Genomic DNA, 19307 nt, shown 5'->3' on the forward strand with positions numbered 1-19307 from the left:
ATATATTACGACTGCAAACAGTTGTATGTACATACATATTTTTTGTGGTAAAAATATTAAAACATTTACTTAAAAATAAAATTTTGAGAATTTAGGGCAAATGTCAGTCTACAAGTGATTATTTCTTTTTTCTAGAAAACATGACAAATTGAAATTTCCTATCTTGTAAAAATGTTGTCCCCTCAAGGAAATTGGACCAAATTGCAAGTCTTGTAGGGCAAACTGGGTGGTTCATTGATCCTGTGGTTTTACAGATGCCTAACTGGAAGGGTACATAGATCAAATGATTTCCTCAAAGAAATTTCCTCCTTAGGTGATGTCTGGGGGGAATTTAGGAAGGGGAATCCCTGTGGTCTCAGGCAATGGAGATACCGCTTCCAGTGTCCTTGACTGAGGTGTGTCTCAACTGGTGGCCAGCCCTATTGAGAAAAAATAAGAACTGTGCAAAACAACTTAATGCTGAACATGATTAAGAGCAGTCTATATTCGCTACAGATTTGTTGTCCAAAAATTTCTTCTCTTCACACTACTGTGCTATGAGCCTGTGTTGGCTACTGTTTCTTTCCCTGAGAGGTGTATGCACTATAGTGACGTAATGATTCCCACATGAAAATAGTCTTATGCGTGTAAGGTGATATGGGATTATCAGACTGGCTGTTCTATGGAGTAAATTGATATTTTTAAAGGATTAGGGAAAACGAGATGATTAAAACACTGTAACATATGCATCTTTTAAAGGGTAAATTTAATGTGGACATAGATACACTGATCCTGCATAACTAAGGCATAAATTTCCAAATAAAGATGACTCTTTACTAAGTATAATCACCATTTAAACAATCCGGATTATATAAACTATCAATGAGATAACAATTAAATGAAAAAATGAGAACATACTCCAGACAAATTAAACAGCTTATGAATTTTTACTGCAGATTGATGTGTGAACTAAAGAATACATAGAAGGAAAGAAGTACTTATCTCTAAGATTCCCCCTAGCTTCAAGTTCCTTTCCATAGCATTTAAAATTTTTTCTAGCTTATTATAGAAAGAAAACTAAAACTTCAGAAACAATTTATGGTCTATTGTAGAATCTAAAATAATTTTATAAACAGTTAAAATAAAATTACATAAGAATATATATTTTTCACATCAAATTCGCCATTATTTCAATAAATATTGAAATATACATATAAAACAACACAGAAGACTCTTTTCTTTGGTTGACCACATTTTCTTCATTTAAAATATTGATAGTATTAAAATCTTAAGTTTCTTAATAACTCAGTAAAAAAAGAAGTTAAATTGGTGGTGTCTTGATTTATGCAGATAAGACAAGACATCTAAGTCATGAAGTTTTTAAATCTTATTCATTCATCATTCAGCAAATATTTATTGAGCACCTAATGTGTGCCAAGCACTGTTCAGTGAGTAAAACAAAAACTCCTGTCTTTTTGCAGTTACATCACAGTAATGTGCACTTAACTGAGAATGAAAGAGACAGAGTCAACCTATAAAAAAAAATACAGCAGAAAAAGAAAAATAACTTATCTGGGCATATTCAATAAAAAAGGGGAATATAGAATTTCAGTTAGGGAGGGGCGTTATATGGTTTTATTCTGGTTTATGATATTTTAAAAATCAGCTTTCAAAAATGGAGGTGGGAAATATTCAATTTAAATTAGAAACATGTGAAAAATATTTTTATTTGGCATCATTATTTTTCATGGTTTAGCTATAAAACATCACATGACATAATTTCTAGATTACAGATAGTTGTGCATATAAAAACACTTATATGTATGGCATGTATGCATGTGTGTGTTTCATATTATGCAATAAATGCACTTCTGCAGTTTAATATGTCAAAATCTGATGAATACAAATATTTAAGTATTTAAAGAGTAAAACACATTACTTAAAGAAACACTAATATGAATTATTTTGTAAAACATTCCAAACTATAAAAAAAATTCCTTTTGCAAATTAAATAAGTAATTGAAAATTTGCTACATTGATTTTTTGGGTGCAGACTTTTTAAAGTACTACAGAAAAACACACATGATTATCTGAACACACAAGGATCATAAACATCAAACTCGTCTGAAGGCTTGAAGCTAAGTCACACCAAATTGACCAGCTTATCTGAAGGGTTGATGAGAGCCATTTTTAGTTTAATTTATAAATTTTCCATTAAATATTTGCTTATTATTTTAGGTTACAAGTCTCCTAAGAGTTAATGTATTTACACCGTACACTGAATGTGTACTAAATATATGTGGCTTAACTACTATAGAATAAAATTAAAAGATCTCTGAAATTTATTTTTTTATTTGTTGTCCGTGTCCTAACATGAAACCTTAAGCAAGTGAAATAACAAAATTGCAAAGATTTGGAATACAATTTGTCCATGCAAAGCTCTAAAAGTAAACTACATAAAATTACACAGCAAAAGGGAAATTGCAAATAGTGCGTAAGTTCAAAATTTATGAAAATGTAATTATTGTTTGCCATTCTGTTTCCCATACCCTATTTTTTCACAAATACAATAATAAATATTTTTTTGTTAAAAATAAGTAACCTGGTAATTAAGGATTTTTATTAACCTAGGCAAACAGAAGGACTTTTTCAAGGTATAGAAAATCAGTGTTTGGGAGTCATTTAAACTTTAAGATCTATAAGAAGAAATTTTACAAGTACTAATTAAGTGCCTATTAACATTTTGTATAGGTATTCCTTTTTGTGTGAGGTCAATCACACATCTCTAAAGAGTTAATAAGCACTCATCTGAAATCAGTATTGAAAGCTGTTTTTTTAAAGGATTGGTTTAAGGGAAAACAATAAGCATCCTTAGGTAACATTACTGAAAAAATAAACCTGTAAGTTGAAAAGAACTCTGTACCCCCACAATAATGAAAATTTAATGATGTGAAAAACAAATCTTCTAAAGTGTGAGAAAAAGAAAATTGCTAGTAAGGTTTTTTATAGTTTATCATATTGCATTATTTTATTTTTTCAATTTAATAGTTTCATTAGGCTGAGTAGGTGCCTATTGTTTTCTAAACAATTTTTTCTTTTTCTTAAATTTATTTTAATCTTATTTTTTTGTCAGCAAACTAAATAGTCTTGAAAATACAGAAACCTGATCTCTCGTTTGTTGCAGATTTAAAAAGCTTGATACTGAACCCTGTCTCCTTAGATTGGTTTAATAGAATGTATCAATTAATAGTTATTGTGTTATGAATGTTATGTTGTGTGCATCCCCCACTCTAAGGCTAGGGTAACCAAATATTTTGTGGACTTGTGTTGTCTTCAGGTAACCCACACCCTCCCACAACACATATCAATGAGTTCCTTCCTTCACTTAATATGCTTTATTTTCCTAGATTTTGCAATTCATGCTTGAGTTGGTTCCTATAGTTATTTACCTGCTCTAAACAAAGGAGTTAGGAGCTAATACAAAAACAAACCCTACAGAAATATATTTTATGTTTTGTAGAACACAGGCCTTTAAAAAGAATGGAAAGTGGGATTAAGGAATATACTGAATCATTCTACATCAGCTCAAGGATGTATGTTCTTTAGCTGCTGTTATCAAAATTAAAAAATTAAAATCTCAGATTTTGTGATATCTTCTCTCTGATGTAAAGCCAAATTGAGTAAAGAAATCCATTAAAAGAAAAAAAGTATAACTAGAACAATAGTTATTGTTTTTCAGAACTATGAGTGGCAAAAGGGAGGATCCTGTAAGATTTGTAGCATCTTATAAAATATGATTTAAATATATGCCTTGGTGTTGCAAATATAGCCTGAAAGTATAAAACTGTTTTGATTTCCTGCAAGTTACTTTCCATTGATTTTGAAGTTTAATGTTTCAATTTAATTTCATTGACACAAATTACAGGAAGAAGGAAAATGTGGCATAATATATACATTTTATTTCTCCCCGTATTTATCGCATCTTAAAATTTGCTGATTTACTTTAAATCAAAATTTAAAAAATTATTTTAGAAGTAACACTATTTCAAAAGAATCATTCCTAATTCAGATGTCATTTTATTAATTTTAAGTAAGGATTAATGTATAGTTCCAGAATCTAAATTACTGATTTTCAATTTGGGGGACAGAAGAAATAGTATTAGGATAATAAAACACCAAAATATGTTTAATTCTTTAAAGAAAATATAAGTAAGCTGCTTAGACATAAATAATTTCCTACACAAAGGTGTTATAGTAGTGTACATAACATTTTATATTTTAAAATGATTAATACTGGTAAGATTTGCAAGGATAGCAAAAAAAAGCTGTACATGCAGAAATTACTAGACAATATACAACTTGATAAAATTTGAGATTCAAATTAACAACATCATAATATCAAATACCAAAACTTAACATTACAATTCATTAATCCATTATAATTCATTAGTCAAATGTCCCAAGGAGAGGGCGGAATGTACAATGAGTGTTTTCTGGAAATGAATTGCTAAAAATTAGTAGAGTATGAAAAGACTTCAGAACTGGAAGCTCCAGCTGGGTTTAAAAGGATGGGGGAAGGGATATTACTCACTATTAAATACTGGAAGCGCCACTTTTAAAAATAAAATCCACAAATGCCTCATCAGTTCCCACTGCATCAGGCTGTGACTCTTAAGCATTTTTCATTTGTAAAGATGAGCTTTAGAAACATGCACACAGTACATTTTGCATTGATTTAGGCCAGTTAGAAAAAAACATGGTTCAGGGCAGAATTTCAAATTGTCGCACTAAATATAACATTTGCAGTAGTGACGCCTTTCCATACTAATTTTAAAAGATTTCATTTTAATTATCATTGCTAGCCATTATCTGATCATATTTGACCTATATATTAATATTTTCATTATTATTCAAGCCCCCCCCCCTTTTTTTTGCTCTGTACAAATTGTCAGTCCTGTTCACTGAGAGATTATTTATTTACTCTGGAAATATCTGGAATTCTTTCACCTATCTTGTCCTCTGGGACTCCCTCCCCCCTTCCGAAGTAATGATATTAATGTGGGGGGAGGGGTGGCACAGCCAACAAAAACCTGAGATAGAAAAGAAGTGCCTTTCTATATAACGGCATACTATGGGAGAAGGAAAACAAAGGAAAAAAAAAGAAAACGATAAATGTTTTCTCTAAGACTATTATCTAATGCGAAAGCAAATAGTCTGTAAATCAGCTGACAGAAGGGGATTAGAGAAGAGACCTGAGAGTGTCTTGATTTCTAGCAGAGCTGCCTCTACAGCCAGTGACGAGACACAGGGAGGGCAGCCAGGAGCATTCCAGATGGCCAGGGAAAGTGGTCCTCTTGGGTTACTGTAGGGCACTCGGGCCTTGGGAGAGCAGGCGGCCTGGTAAGGCATCATTAGGGAGCCAGCCCGACGTCCAGCCTGCACCGGAGAGGGCGAGGCCGGGAGGAAGGCCGCCCGCGCGCCCGCTCGCGCGCCCCAGTGAGCTGGGCCTGCCCATTGTTAACATATACTTGACCTCCGTGACCCCTGCACAACACAGAAGTCTCCTACCTCCACGTCCTCTCACCCTGCCGCGGGGCCCACCCCCCTGCACCTGGTAGCAGCCCCGCTGCCGCCTCCCTCGCTTGCGGTTGCGGCGCCCCGGGCGCGGGCGCGCGCCGGGGCTGGCCTGGTGCAGGCACTCTCCGCGCACTGTGCGCGGCGCTCCTGCTCCCCGGCGGACGCCTTGCTGCCCTGCAGATAAATGCGTCTTCTTCCTCGAGAGTGAGCGAGGGCTGGCGAGGCAGACGCAGTCGCCGCCTGTGACAGTGGCAATTCCCTGCGCCCCACATCACATTTGTCTGCCACAGCAGCAACAACAGAAAAGCGGTGGGAGGTGGGAGGAGGGGAGCAGAGCTCCGCAAGTCCAAGGTTCTGCGTGGAGGCTGCGTTCGGCTAGGGTCCCCGACCCTGGGCTTTTTGCACCGCAACTCTCTGTGTGCAGCGCGGAGCGGCAGCCGGCACTCAGTGGCGCGACTCCGAGGCTCTTGGCGAGCGCGCGTGGGCGAGTGGCTGCGGACACTCTGGCCTCGCAAGGGAAGCCGCGCGGATCTCTTGCCTTCTCGCCTCGCGGGCGGGCCAAGACGCGAAGTTTTACTTGCAGCTCAGAGCCGGTGGCGGATGGTGGGACTCTCGGTCCCTGTGCAGTGTAAGTGCCTGCGGGAGGGCTGGGCTGGCGGGCGGGCGGGCAGCGGGGAAGGGCTCCTGGCCATTGCTATTAATTATTATTCTGATGGCCGTCATGTTCATTTGGATGATTAGGCCGAGAGCCCCCAGGCTGTACTTGTCGCTCAACTAGGTTGGGTAGGACGACGCAGCTGGGCAAAGAGGAGCATCGCGGGTGACTGCAGCTTGTAATGATACTGAACTTCACGGGTCAGCCAAAGATGGCAATTTTCATGTCTTAGATTTCCCGCACTGCCTTTATTTTTATTTTTTTTCTTTCCTGTCCATGGTTACGATATATGAGCAGGAAGATGATGCGTGGTTCCCCACCCCATCTCCGCATCCCAACAAAACAGCAGGCCAGGGTGCCCACGGTGCATTTGGCAGGTGGCCCTAAACCCGTATAGTGGGGTTTTGTTTGTTTGTTTTAACTGGAAAAGACTCGTTTCGATGGTGGAAAACTTAGCATTAGGAGCAAGAGAACGGAATCTTAACTTCGAGACCTGGCTGCGACTAGGGTCGGGGTCCTCTTAGCGACATTCAGGCAGAGTCTCTGCGTCTGTCTGCGAACTTTCCCTGTTACTTCTAGGCGTTTGCGGTGCTGGAGTGGTAAGTCCCGCGCGGGCGGGCGACGGCGGCGACCTAAGCGCCACTCAACCTTCACCGCTGGGGATCGGTGGGCAGCGTCGCTCCTATCCGGACCTCTACGCACTCGGGGCCCCGCCGCCCTATCCCTGTGGGTGTTCCGGTCCGGGCCCAGACGCTGTGTCTGCCTCTCCTGAGCTGGGAGCTTTGCCGCTCCCGCTCGGCGGAACCCAGACCGGGAGCCGCGTCCGGGTAGTTTTTTCGATGTCCAGAAACCCATTAGGTGAAGCCCTTGAACGAGTAGAGAAGCGTGCCGGGTCTCCCGGCCCACCGCTCTCTTTGAGAACCTGAAAGAACTGGGATGTTTGGCGTACTCTGATCCCTCTTCAGAGGCGGACCCAGCGCTGGCCAGGACTCCTTAAGCAAATACCGTTATGTCGACACCAGACGCTTAAATCCATTTTTTTGAAACTTTGTTTTTCTGGTAAGGGCTATCAACCCTTGGAAAAGTTTGAGTACTATGATTGCGGGAAGTAGGATGTGAACCAAGACTGTCACTAAAATTAGTTCCCACCCCCACCCCAGCCTTTCAGTTTGGAGGATATGGTTGGGGAGCCTTGCAGCACTTGGTCTCCCTGTTCCTTCCAAAGAATAGTGGAGAAATCCTTTGAGCCTATCTTTTCTTCAAGATTGGGCACCTCAAATCCCAACGTGCCACAGCCTGGCTGCAGCTTCCTTGAAGAACCTGCAAAATGTCGCTTTAAGTAAGCTAGATTCCCCTTGGAGGAGGTTCTGCAGACTGGTCACTAAGGCTAGGGCGAGGCAGTGAAGACCAGGAGAGCTGGAGAGGCCACCCCAGATTAACTTTATGTGCTTAATGTAACTCTGAGCCCCTTGCAGTTTTAACTTCTCTTCCTTTAATTAATCTGCCCAGGGCCTGTATATAAATGGCTGTCCACAGCTGCTGCAAATTGATTTATCCTCTGATAAAGGTCGGGTTGCTGACCAAAGCATTTTTTTCTGCCTTCTATGTGAACTGCAATCTGTTTAACAGGTTTTTTTCCCCCTCCTAGTCTCCTTTTAAACATCTGTACCATTTTTAAGTGCACTCAGTGTCTTTTATCATCATACCCCTCCTTTGCAGAGAACAGAGTGAACTGGGTCTGTGCCCAGTGAGTCCAGACTCACTAGAATACAAATTGACCAGCTTCTCTGTGATAAATGGTTTGTTAGTGTTGGGGGCCTCCTTTTAGTTTATTGAAGCATTTTGCTTTGACCATGGGAGTATTCTGTTGTGCCCAGTTTCTCCTGTCACACAGCTCCTTAGAAAAGGTCAACAAACACCATTGTTTCTTAAACCAACATAGTCCCAACCTGGGTGTTTATGTCAGCTGTGATGTGTACAAGCAGCAGCAAATTCATAATTCCATGGATTTTGACCCCTTGTTTATTCTGAAAATGTAGTCTAGTTTTTACATTATGGGGTCTTCCAGGTAGCATAGATAGGGCTACCTGATTTATTTTTCTATTTTTTTTTCCTTTCTTTTACTGATTGTTATTTTTTGAGGGAAGTCTGACAGTCTTACCCAGTATTAATCATGGAATCTTAGTTTGACCCCAGGCTTTTTTTTTTTTTTTTGCAGCCAGAATGGATGTTAAGGAAGTTGAAGTCCATGGTTGCATACTTTTATTGTATTTAGCATTTGGTATTTCTTTGGTTGATTCTTTCAAAAGACAAAATTCCAACCAAATGATCAGACTTATTCTGAGTGCATGAAAACTGACTTTATCTAAGATTATACTAAGAGAACTTTATATTAAAAATCTTTGTTTAAGCATAGATAATTTTACTGTAAACCATTTAGACAGCAGTCACTTTATTTGAAAAGTTAAATATTGAGTGGGAGAATTTGAGTATGTAGTTTCTCCAGTGTCCGGTTCATACCTAAAAGAAGCAGTGGAGAAAGCAATCTATTTTTCTTTAATGTTTGGACAACTCAAAGCAGACCAGAGGTCTTTGAAATGGTATTTTCCTTTGTAGACTTAGTCTCCATGACCCACTAATACCTGCTAATGATTTGATTTTAAAATGGTCCTTAAAAGACCTTTCTAATAAGAAGCATTCTACTTGCAAAACAATGCAAACTGCACTATTGATTGTAAGTTGCTGGAAATAGTATTGTGTCACACCTATAGGACTGCAGCTTTTTAAATATTTTTAGTTTTCCCTTTCTGAAGAAAAGTAAAATATTACTGGTATTTGATGATGAGCTCTCCCATCGAGGGTGTTAGTTTAAATATTTGCAAATACAAGAGCACTTCAAATTTTTCAAAGAAGTACATAAATGTAAGGTCATTATCATTTATTTTATTATAAAACAGAAGCTTAGCAAAAAACAAAACTAAAAAAAAAACACAAAAAACATTGAAAAGGGATCAGGAGAAAGCAGTGCTTCCAATAGGAATGCTGGTCAGTGGTTGTCAGTTTAGGACATTCTTCACTGTCAAATCCTGTTTCTCACTGCCTTGATATGAACATCAGCTGACAGGCACTGAATGCAAAGCACTGAGGTTTTATGCAGGCAGCATAGCCCTTCATAGCAAAGCAGTCTGAAAAATTGGCACCTGCATGATTTGCATGAGATAAAAAAAACGAGTCAGTTGCATTTTACTGGAGTCTATTACTGTAAGTTAGTAAGTTCAGTGAGAAAAGCTATTTATTTGTTGCCATTTGGACATTTAAAAGTTCTTTGTTTTACAGACACCTTATTCATCCTATAGTGATCTACAGATTTTATTGATAGCAGAAGCTGAAAGAAGTGATCTCTGGCTTTATAAAGGTTATTTATTATGGAGTGGAGTTATTTTTAACCATGTGCTTACAGAGTGCACTTACATCTCTAGTTAATTTTCAAATGTGCCTTAAAGTGATGAACTCATACATCTTTCAGAATAATCTATAAGAAGTTAAATAAATACATGAAATTAGGTTAACATAAATGTCCTTTGAAAACAATCTAGGATTTTAAGTTATACACTTTCATAACAAGTTAAAATCTGTAAGAAAAAAATAAACCTTTCATACTTCTAAACTTCAGGAAAAATGTTTCCTCCCACCTTGCTTGTTAAAAATTGTTTGTCAATGACATGCCTTTTAAAATATCATATTTGACTCTATTTGCACAAAATAACTATCAAATGTTAAATCAACTTCGACACCTTTACTTTATGAAGCTTAGAGTAGTATTCATCAGTGGGAAAATTTTATCCAACATAAGTTATTATCTAAAGAGATACCGACCAAATTCACTTTTTTATAGCTATTAATATAAGAGTTCCTAAATAATGTTTAAAGAACAGTGAACATTTTATTAAAGCAAACATTAGTTCAGTTTAATGGAGGTAATTGTAAGTGATAAGACAGAGCAGGTTATCTCTGTATTGTTTAAACAGAAGGAGCTACTTTGCACCATTTCCAGTAGCCAGCTGTAGAAGAGAAGGGTTTGCACCTGTCTGTCCACACTAATTATAGATTAAGGCCAAAGAAATGAAATTCGAGGAGGTTTTCAGCTAATGAAATCCATACTGATTTTATTGTAAATGTGTTTTATGTAAAGAGGGTGATGGTTGAGTTATGAGTGAATAAATCGCTACGTAGCTGCTAGGCACTTGGTTTTGAAGCACAATTCTGCTGCATTAACCTTTGATATTAAAAAAAAAGTAAAGACAAACAACTTAGACGTAGATGCTAGCCTTGTTTGGCATCCATAACTACAGTTTAGTGAGCAGTAGTGAGGTTTGGTGTGCAATTTAAAAATGTGTTGTAAAGCAACTTAAATGTTAAGAATATTCTAATATTTTGAAATGCAGATGAAGTAGAAGGTAGGTTTTAACTTATGTATATAAAACATCAGAAAATTAGAAAGTCTTTTTCTTTTTTTTCTGCATTTCAGTTTCACATACATGAGAAATAAAGTAAAATGAGTGAAGAATGTATTCTGCAATAAAAGGTCACATGAATGTCTACCACATCTGTTTATAGTAATTATGAACATAATTAACATAAGAATTGCAAATGAAATAATGACAAGCTGAGCAATGAGATACTATGCCATAATGGTCATATGTTGGAATTCTCACATTATATCACACTAGAATTCACATACTCAAAGAAAGAAAGAAAATGCTAGATTTTTATCTTAATTAATACTTCAAATTTATCTGTCTGGGGCAGATGGACTTATTGCTTTTATAGGGAGGTAACCTATTATTAAGTAAGAACGAGTTGAAATTAAGATTTCTTGTGTTCAGCTTGGACTTTAGGACAGCTGTGATTATAGAAACCACTTTCTGTTGTACACTTATTCTGTGATTATAGTTCTTGATTATTATATTGCTTTTGTTTTTAAATTGAAAGCTTTGCAGCAAAGTGTTTGCTTTGGAAGAGAGTCACGGACTCTTCCCGTTTGAGAATTGGTTGATCTTTTCTATAACTGGGAGTCAAAAGTCAATGAACAAACAAGGTGGTAATAGAAATACTCTGCCTCTACAAAATAAGAACATTGGCTGATTAGCTTTTGCACAGTTTTCTTCATGTCTTCAGTATTTGGATGCTTTTAAAAGAAATAAAATGTAAGCCTTTTCTGGATTTCAAAGTACTGCATTGTTTTGTTTTGTGTTTTTTTAAATAGCATTTTTATTTTTCAAATAACGTGTAATGGAAAAATCAGTGGGCATTTGTAAATTGTATTTTTTTCTTCCTAGAGTTGTGTTGGATTTGTAGGCATTTGCATGTAGTCTGTGTCCAAATTGATCTAACTAAAATGTAATAAAGGGAAAGGTATCTGTGGTTACGTTTGGTTACTCTGAATGCAGTTTTTTTATAACAACTAGAGAAAAAATGAAAGGTAACCCTTTATGAGAACTGAAACGATACTCCAGAAATCTGTTACTAAATTTAAAACACATGAGAATGACAGATTATCACCCATCTAGTAGAGTTCACTCAATTTTGTAATATTCCCTGCCAACTGGTTTACTTCCTACCCTTGTACCCTTCTCTAACTATTGAACCTGGTCACTTTTTGAAGATTCATGGAAAAGAATTACCTGTACTCTTCTCAGTGATACCATGAGGTTTTCCACATTATTGGATTACTGGAGAATTGTGGCAGACCACTTTTTATCTGACATTCATTGCATGACAAGATTTTTCACACATGCCCTTCACCCTCCTATGCCCAGCTCTTTTTTCCCTTTGCCTTATCTATCAAATTTCCTTTAATTCTTTTCTTGGGGTAGGAGCATGGTGGCAGGGATCAACTACTACACATAAAACTATTTTTTGGCTAAGTGTTTTGGAGGAGAGTGTTTGATTAAACAATACCTCTCCTCATTTTCTAAAGGACTTCTTCAAATTTGTCTCCTTTGTGAGGCTACTCTCTTGCTCATCTATGTTTTCTCTCTACTGACTATACTCCCCTCATCCCTACCATTTTGTCCCTTTATAGTGAGACCCCATGCATAAACTATTTTATAAGTTGAGATGTCACTGCAGCTGGGACGACAATATATACCATGAACAATTATGCAGTTTACAGACTACTTCATTCTGAACTCTTCATATTGTAATGAGAGTTTCTTAACCAAGCTTCAGAGCCTTGAAATACAATGCAACCAAATACTCTCCCTCCCCCAATAAAATAACCTTATTTGCTGCATTATCTGTACTCCATTAAGGATCTGATCAGATATTCAGATTGTCTGATTGGCACATTTAAAAGTAAAAAGGGGCTCCCATGGACTACTCAGGTGTATCTTCCTCCTAAGCCTGATGGGGTGGAAGATGAACTCTGGTCTGATGGTGGAGCATTAGTTCTGTTCTCTGTTTGATTCTCCGGCTCTGGGTGGGTGAAGAGATTGATTGCCTCACTGTCAAATTCCTACCTTCAAAATAGACTCTCAGATGTACACATAAGAAACCCCCTCCCCAACACAACTTCTGGAGGTTTCTAAGAGTCACTTATAGCTAGCTGTAGTGGTCCTTATCACCGGGATCCTGGCTGCATGATTCTTCTGCTGCTACACATTAAAGCCAAGGAAAAGGAAAGGTTTTATATCTGCCTGTTCCATCTCTGTATGCATGGATTTGTGGTGTGTATAATTAAGGAGTATTGGGGTCAGCAAAGAAAGGGATAAGAACTCCCACTTGAGGTTGGTCTGGAAGGCTGTGTAACTGCTTTGAGGACTCAGCTAGGCTTGTTTTGCAAATTGTGGCTATTTGGATGGAGGTAAGATGGTGAATGCCTCATTGTTATTCTCTGCCAAGAAAGAGTTCTTGATCTCCCTCTGACCTAGACCGAACCTCCAAAATATTCAGGGTCTAGCCCTGGAGTAGGGAAATACAGTTTGCTAGTCTGGATTCCTCCCTTTTTCTCAGAATAGGGCCAGATTTTGGAATACAGGAGACCCCCACCCCCGGTCTTGCTCTCAGCCATCCTTGGGGTGACTCGCCCCCATGTGCCACCCCCCATCCTGGGGCCTGAGCCCCCACCCCCCAATCCCTTCTGGTTTCTTCCCTCCAGTCCGGCTCTTCCCTCTCTACCTCCTGCTCTCTCCACTTTTCCTCCCTCTCCCGCTCTGTCTCACACGCACCCTCTGTTTATTTTCCTGCCTCCATCTGGGCCCTGCTGATACTGTAATCACCCTGATGCACGTTGGCTTCTCTCCTCTCCCTTCTGTGCTCACACACTCACTCACACACAATGTGCCATCCTGACAAGGTTTTTACTCCTGATAAGCTTCGATGTGTGTTTAATGAATACAAAGCCACGATCTGGGTGCCTCCTCGGCTGCACTGCCTCTCCTGTGCTCCTTTGCCAGAAGGTAATCTCCGTAAACAGGGAGGGGAGGTGAATGGAGAGGGAGGAGGGGTGGGAAGGATCTGGGGGGGAAGCACCAGGAGGCTGCTTTTCTCTTTCCCTCTCTCCCTTTCCAAATGATTCAGAAGTCGATAAGACCAGGAGAAGTGAAGATGTAACATGTTATCTGTCGCTCCTCTTAGCTGGCAGAGAATTTACATTTAAAGATTAGCAGAGGGAGAAAGAGAAATCTGCCTTTTGTTGTATGGGTGAGGAGGAGGCATCAGCCCTGGCCTGTCCGCTATCTCCCATCACCTCTGCTATCCAGACAGGATTTACTGAGGTGAGATTACCGGAGAGCCTTATCTTTAATTGGGTTTAGTTTTGCCAGTCTGAATAGGTTTAAAGTGACTCGATAAAGGAGGACAATAGATTATGTATTGACTGAATGCTGAAGCCTTTGGATGAAGAGGGGAGAGAAAAAGCTGCTTAACAACTTGATTAGTTCATTTATATTTTTATTTTAAAATGAGACTGTCTTTGGTGCAAGGAAGGGCCATAGAACTTAGGTGAAAATTGAATGATTTATTTTCTCTTCACCCTCACCCCCTGCCCTTCTCAGCACCATCTCCCTTATTTTAACAGTAGTTTCATTTACCCCTTGTTTATAAGATTGACAAACTGAGCAAAAAGGGTAGAGGCTTTTGGAATTGATCACTGGTGTTTGGTTTTGTGTGACTTGTTTTGAAAGGGTGATGAATTGAACATACTTGAATGAGTAAGAAAAACAAATGAAGCTTACTTTTAATATGAAATTAGTTGCTTTGGTTTCAACTAAATCTAGAGAAAAAAAGTCCCTCTGAAATTGTTAGGTAGATTTGTATTTTGGATTTGAACTGTGGAATTGTTTTCCTTGGAGTTAGTTTTAAAAAAGAATAATAAAAATGTTTTATTGACTCATGAGTGTATTTCTCAAAATTATAGTAGCAACTTTGGAAGGTTCTTAAAATGGATAAAAGTGGAAAAAAATGATTGTTTTGTCTCCTACACCTTGTCAAGATAGGTGTTTTCATAGGTAAATATGATCCAGTACCTAGAAGCCTAATTAAAATTTGTTTAAAGTGTGAGGGGCATGTTTCCTTGTTGACAGCAGCAGATCGAATGAGTAAGACAATAGAGTCCCATTATTTTACTTCCATTGACTGAACATATTGACATTTCAGGTTTGCTGTTGCCTCAGTGAGCATGATGAAGCACTGAAATTCACAGACCAACTGTCCACAGTGGCGCATGTATTACTGCATGTCATTTCTGCCTTCAGGCTACCTTATCACTGAGGCAGAATCGGGATGGACAGCCTGGAATACTTCAGAATTGGTAGAGCTCTGTTGGCTGAGAAACTGACAGCATTTTTTAGGAGCATCTTTAATTTTACCCAGAATTGGGTGTTACAGAGAAATGTATGTAGCACTTTTATTTAAAAATCTGAGAAGCAGCCTGGAAACCAGTCATGCATATTTTATATATAAAAATACCCATTGTCAAGATTGACCTTTACCTTCTCTGGAGTTATTTGCAGGGAGTGGTTGGTTACATCATTTAAATGTTTACCAGTTTGTTTGTGGGTGACATCTGTTCTTCCCCAGTGTGGAGTACTCGAACATCCAAGCACCTGCTAAATCTATATCTGATAAAGAACCGTGAGGCCCCTTCCGAAATAGGAACTGACTTTGACTTTTGTTTGCTGTTTTCTTTGGTGGGTGGAATACAAAAGTGAGATGTAGATATTTTACACCCACGTTCATGCATAAACAGTGATATGTAAAGGTAAATATGTGTGTGTTCCCAGCAGTGGTAGAGAAAATACTAAGTATTCCTTATTTTGCTTGGTCTTTGCATAATAAAACTAAGTATTGGGCAGACATTGAGTCAAAGAAATGTGAATTATACAAAAAGTGAATATGTAAAAAATCAGAAGGAACATAACATTTTTAAAAAGTTTAATGACAATATAAAACTATTATGAATATGCTGTATACACAGCAATTGTTGCCACCAAGTAGGCAACTGATTGCCCTTTACAGCCTTTAGAACAAAACTAGTCCTTAATACCATTTTCATGAAAATGTTAGGTTTTTATTTGATCAGCAGGTGCTGTTGAGATGAAAGCCATGTGTAAATTTTCAGAAGGCCAAAAGTGTCAATTCAGAAAAGGAAAGTGATAAGAGAAAATGCAATCAGTTTTTCTGTTTTCAATTTGTGCAGGATTTGAAGAGCTGTTTTGTTAAACTGCTACATCTGCTCCAATATGAATATTGAACTACTTCCACTAAAAATAACAACCTATAATTTGGAAGCCACTGCAGTCTTTTGTTAATATGAGTGGGTTATTTAAAAACAAAAAAACAAAACAAAACAAAAAAAAGACAATTTTCTTTTTTGACAATCTCTTGCCTAATGTGCATTTTCATTTGTTGGCACTTTTATCCTCAGCAGATACATGGTATTATGCAATTAGGACCTCAACTTGTTTGACTATGAAAGAGGTTTCCATAGGCAAAAATCTAGTAATATAAAAAGAGTTTGCACAAACAAAATTTATTTTAAAATAACCTGTTTAAATACAGTTATTTAAAATGAGATAGTTATTCTTCACATTCTCTAATGCTACAATTTTTTTTAACTTACTGCCAACTGTTAACAAACTTAACACTGTTCCATTGCATACTGAGCATCCTGTGATTTATTTCACCTTTATTTAATACACCTGCAAATGTAAGTTGAAACTAATCAGGTATATTTTACCTAACAGGGCTTTCAGAATAATTTTTTAATGCTTAAATAAAATGATTAAATTATGCTTGAGTGCCTGCATACAAAAGCTTTAGCTTCTATATTACTGTTAATCAAATAAGTTTTATGGACAGGGAAAGTACCACATTACTTGGATGCATTTTACTAGTGACATTTCTAGGAAAGACATGTTTTTTTAAATCATTTAGAATCAATTAGAAAGATAACTCTAACACATCTTAAATAATAGTAATATAAATAATACTTCATCATCCCTATAATAAGAAAATAAATGACACTGCTATCCATTTGACACTGGGTATAGAGTTAAGGTAGAAAGAAGACTGATGAAATTTGGATCAGGTTCAATATTGACTCTATTCACAATTGCAGTTGGGTTGACTTGTGGCTATAGTAATTTGTCCAGGGTAAGATGTGATCACTGCTTAGGATCAATTAGAGGCCATTTAGCTTGTGGCTTCACACTTGACTTGCCAGACACACTCTTCACAGATAAACCCAGAATATCTCCAGAATGGATTAAGGGGAAGGCAGACATTGTGACACATTAGAATATTGGATATTAACAAATGCAATCTCATTTGTTAATATCCGAAACGCCAACTCAAAAGAAGAGGTAGTTTGAAGAATAGTATTGAGTGTGTGTACTTGTGATTACATATATGTAGCCAACCAAAAAATAATACTTTTAAGGACTTTCTGATTTGAAGACAAATTTTGTCATGCATGTTATGCTGATATCTTTCAGAGACCTGGGCAGCCATGTAGGTATATTCCCTGGTACAAGCACTGAGCACTTTGCCACCCTCAAGAAATGATGCTGAGTCACATATCAATGTCAGGAGATTTATTTCACAGACACAACCCCATCATTTGGTATATGATCTTCTAATGAGTTGTTTATGCTGAAGCCACATTCAGTGTTGAAGCCTTGGTGTCTAAGATGTTGTGAAAGGGAGAGTTGCTTAGGACTCTTCAAAATGTTCACACTTAATGAAGTGTTGTCCAGGCTCCTACTTCAGAACCACTGATAATGTCCCAGGTTGAGGTTTAAGGTATGAGATCCTCCTGTTTGAAAAAGTTTAAACCCATCAATGCTGCTTAGAACCACTGACATTTTCAGTGACTGTAAAAGACCTACTTTTTTTAAAAAATTTTTTAAATTTATTTTTTAAATTTATTGGGGTGACAGTTGTTAGTAAAATTACATAGATTTCAGGTGTACAATTCTGTATTACATCATCTATAAATCCCATTGTGTATTCACCACCCAGAGTCAGTTCTCCTTCCATCACCATATATTTGATCCCCCTTACGCTCATCTCCCACCCCCCACCCCCCTTACCCTCTGGTAACCACTAAACTATAAGACCTACTTTTTAATGTCTTCCTTCTTTGATAGTTCTAATTGAGATTGCTTATATAATATAACTCATGAAGAAATGAAGCAGGCATTTGTTTTTGTAGGTTTCATATTGTCAAGATCTCTAAGGCAAATCAAGTATTTGGGTAAATAGGGTCTTTAGAATGCAAATCTTGTTGAATGTGGAGGGATACAAATGTAACGTTTTCCCATTGTTTGTCCAACAATCTCAGCACCTCTAAATGCCTTAAGGTATGTGATTGACTGGATTCATTAATCTTTTAATGCCTGGGCATAGACTACTTCTGAGTGTGCTCTGGGCTTTTAAGGGCTGCCTCCTAGTTGTCGTTCTTGGAAGAGGAGAGGAACTGACAAATATTAGAGACATACCGTGAGCCTGAAGTTAACCTTCACGTACATTGTCATCACTAATTTTAAGTAAACGATCAACCAGCATTTCACTTTCTTCATTTCAAAGAGTTCCAGTGCCTCACTCTAAGACTCTGGCTGTAGTTGCTCTTTTGGCTTTTCCTTTTGCCCAAATATAGAAAACTGAGGTTTCCTTGTGTCCCCAAAACTAATTACCTACTTGTTCCTGAGTTCTAATAATTAGAATCTTATTCTCTGAATATTTGGCTTAATATTTTCCTTAGCAGCTATGAACTATACATCTATTGTTTACTTATGCCCTCATCCTCAACCTAAGAAACAGAGTTGGCTACTGACAGATATCCCTTAATACCTCCTAATCCAGGCTTCTCCATTACTAAACTCTGTTCCGTTGTCCAAATACCAACTTTCTACACTACGCTGAAGCCATGAAGAATAAATAGTCTGTTCCCTTTATTGATCTCATTAGGCACTCTGGAGTTGTCTTCTGCCCAGTGTCTGTAGTCCCCGACGCTTGTGTTGATCTCAGCATCTCTCAATTGGCCAAATCCAACTTCCTGATCACTTCTTAAGAAAGGAGGAGAGGGATTCTGCACCATTTTGAGTTTGTAATTGTAGTTATGTACTATAAAGTATTCTTTATATTACAAAAAGATGGACCTGGAATGTGTGTATCCCTCTAATTAGTAGGTAAATTGGGTTTCCCTTTCCAGTTCAGTCACTGACTTTTGCTGGGTGGCCTGGGGTGCATTCCAGCCTTCAGGTAAACTCTTAAGGAGTAAAATGATACGCAGACTCAGTGATTATTAGACTTCTCAACTCCCATATGTATAAATCTACATATGATACTGGAAGTAGGTTTTCAGGAATTTCCCAAGGTTAGGTGAATGACAATAAATCCTTATTTATATTTTTAATTCTGAGTTGAGGGGACACTACTAGTCTCCATATAACTGGGAAATGGAATCAGTGTAAAACATGATTATCTTACCACTGTTGTCCATTGTAAAGAAGTGGCATCGGGAATATGGAGCCATTTTTTCCATAGCCATCCTGGACCTTAGATGATTGAAACTGTAGCTGTTATTATACCT

General features: G+C 37.8%; 1 protein-coding gene across 7 annotated transcripts in view; it reads left to right on the top strand.

Annotated features, from left to right (window-relative positions):
* Positions 1-5767: 5767 nt before the first annotated feature.
* Positions 5768-19307, top strand: part of RUNX1T1 (RUNX1 partner transcriptional co-repressor 1) — a 182301-nt gene continuing 168761 nt past the window's right edge. For 2 of the 7 annotated variants that reach the window (XM_074316318.1, XM_019718441.2), the window contains exon 1: positions 5768-6184. Coding sequence is in view for 2 of the 7 variants with exons in the window: in XM_019718441.2 (XP_019574000.2) it covers positions 6157-6184 (28 nt within the window). In the remaining 5 variants the exon portion in view is untranslated. Of the gene's footprint in view, positions 6185-13460; positions 13672-13789; positions 13990-14941; positions 15107-19307 lie in introns of those variants that run through there. The other 5 variants (XM_019718440.2, XM_074316317.1, XM_074316316.1 and 2 more) reach the window with 5 other exon arrangements.

This window comes from Rhinolophus sinicus, linkage group LG12 (genome assembly GCF_036562045.2).
Source record: "Rhinolophus sinicus isolate RSC01 linkage group LG12, ASM3656204v1, whole genome shotgun sequence".
In the NCBI taxonomy this organism is placed as follows: Eukaryota; Metazoa; Chordata; class Mammalia; order Chiroptera; family Rhinolophidae; genus Rhinolophus; species Rhinolophus sinicus.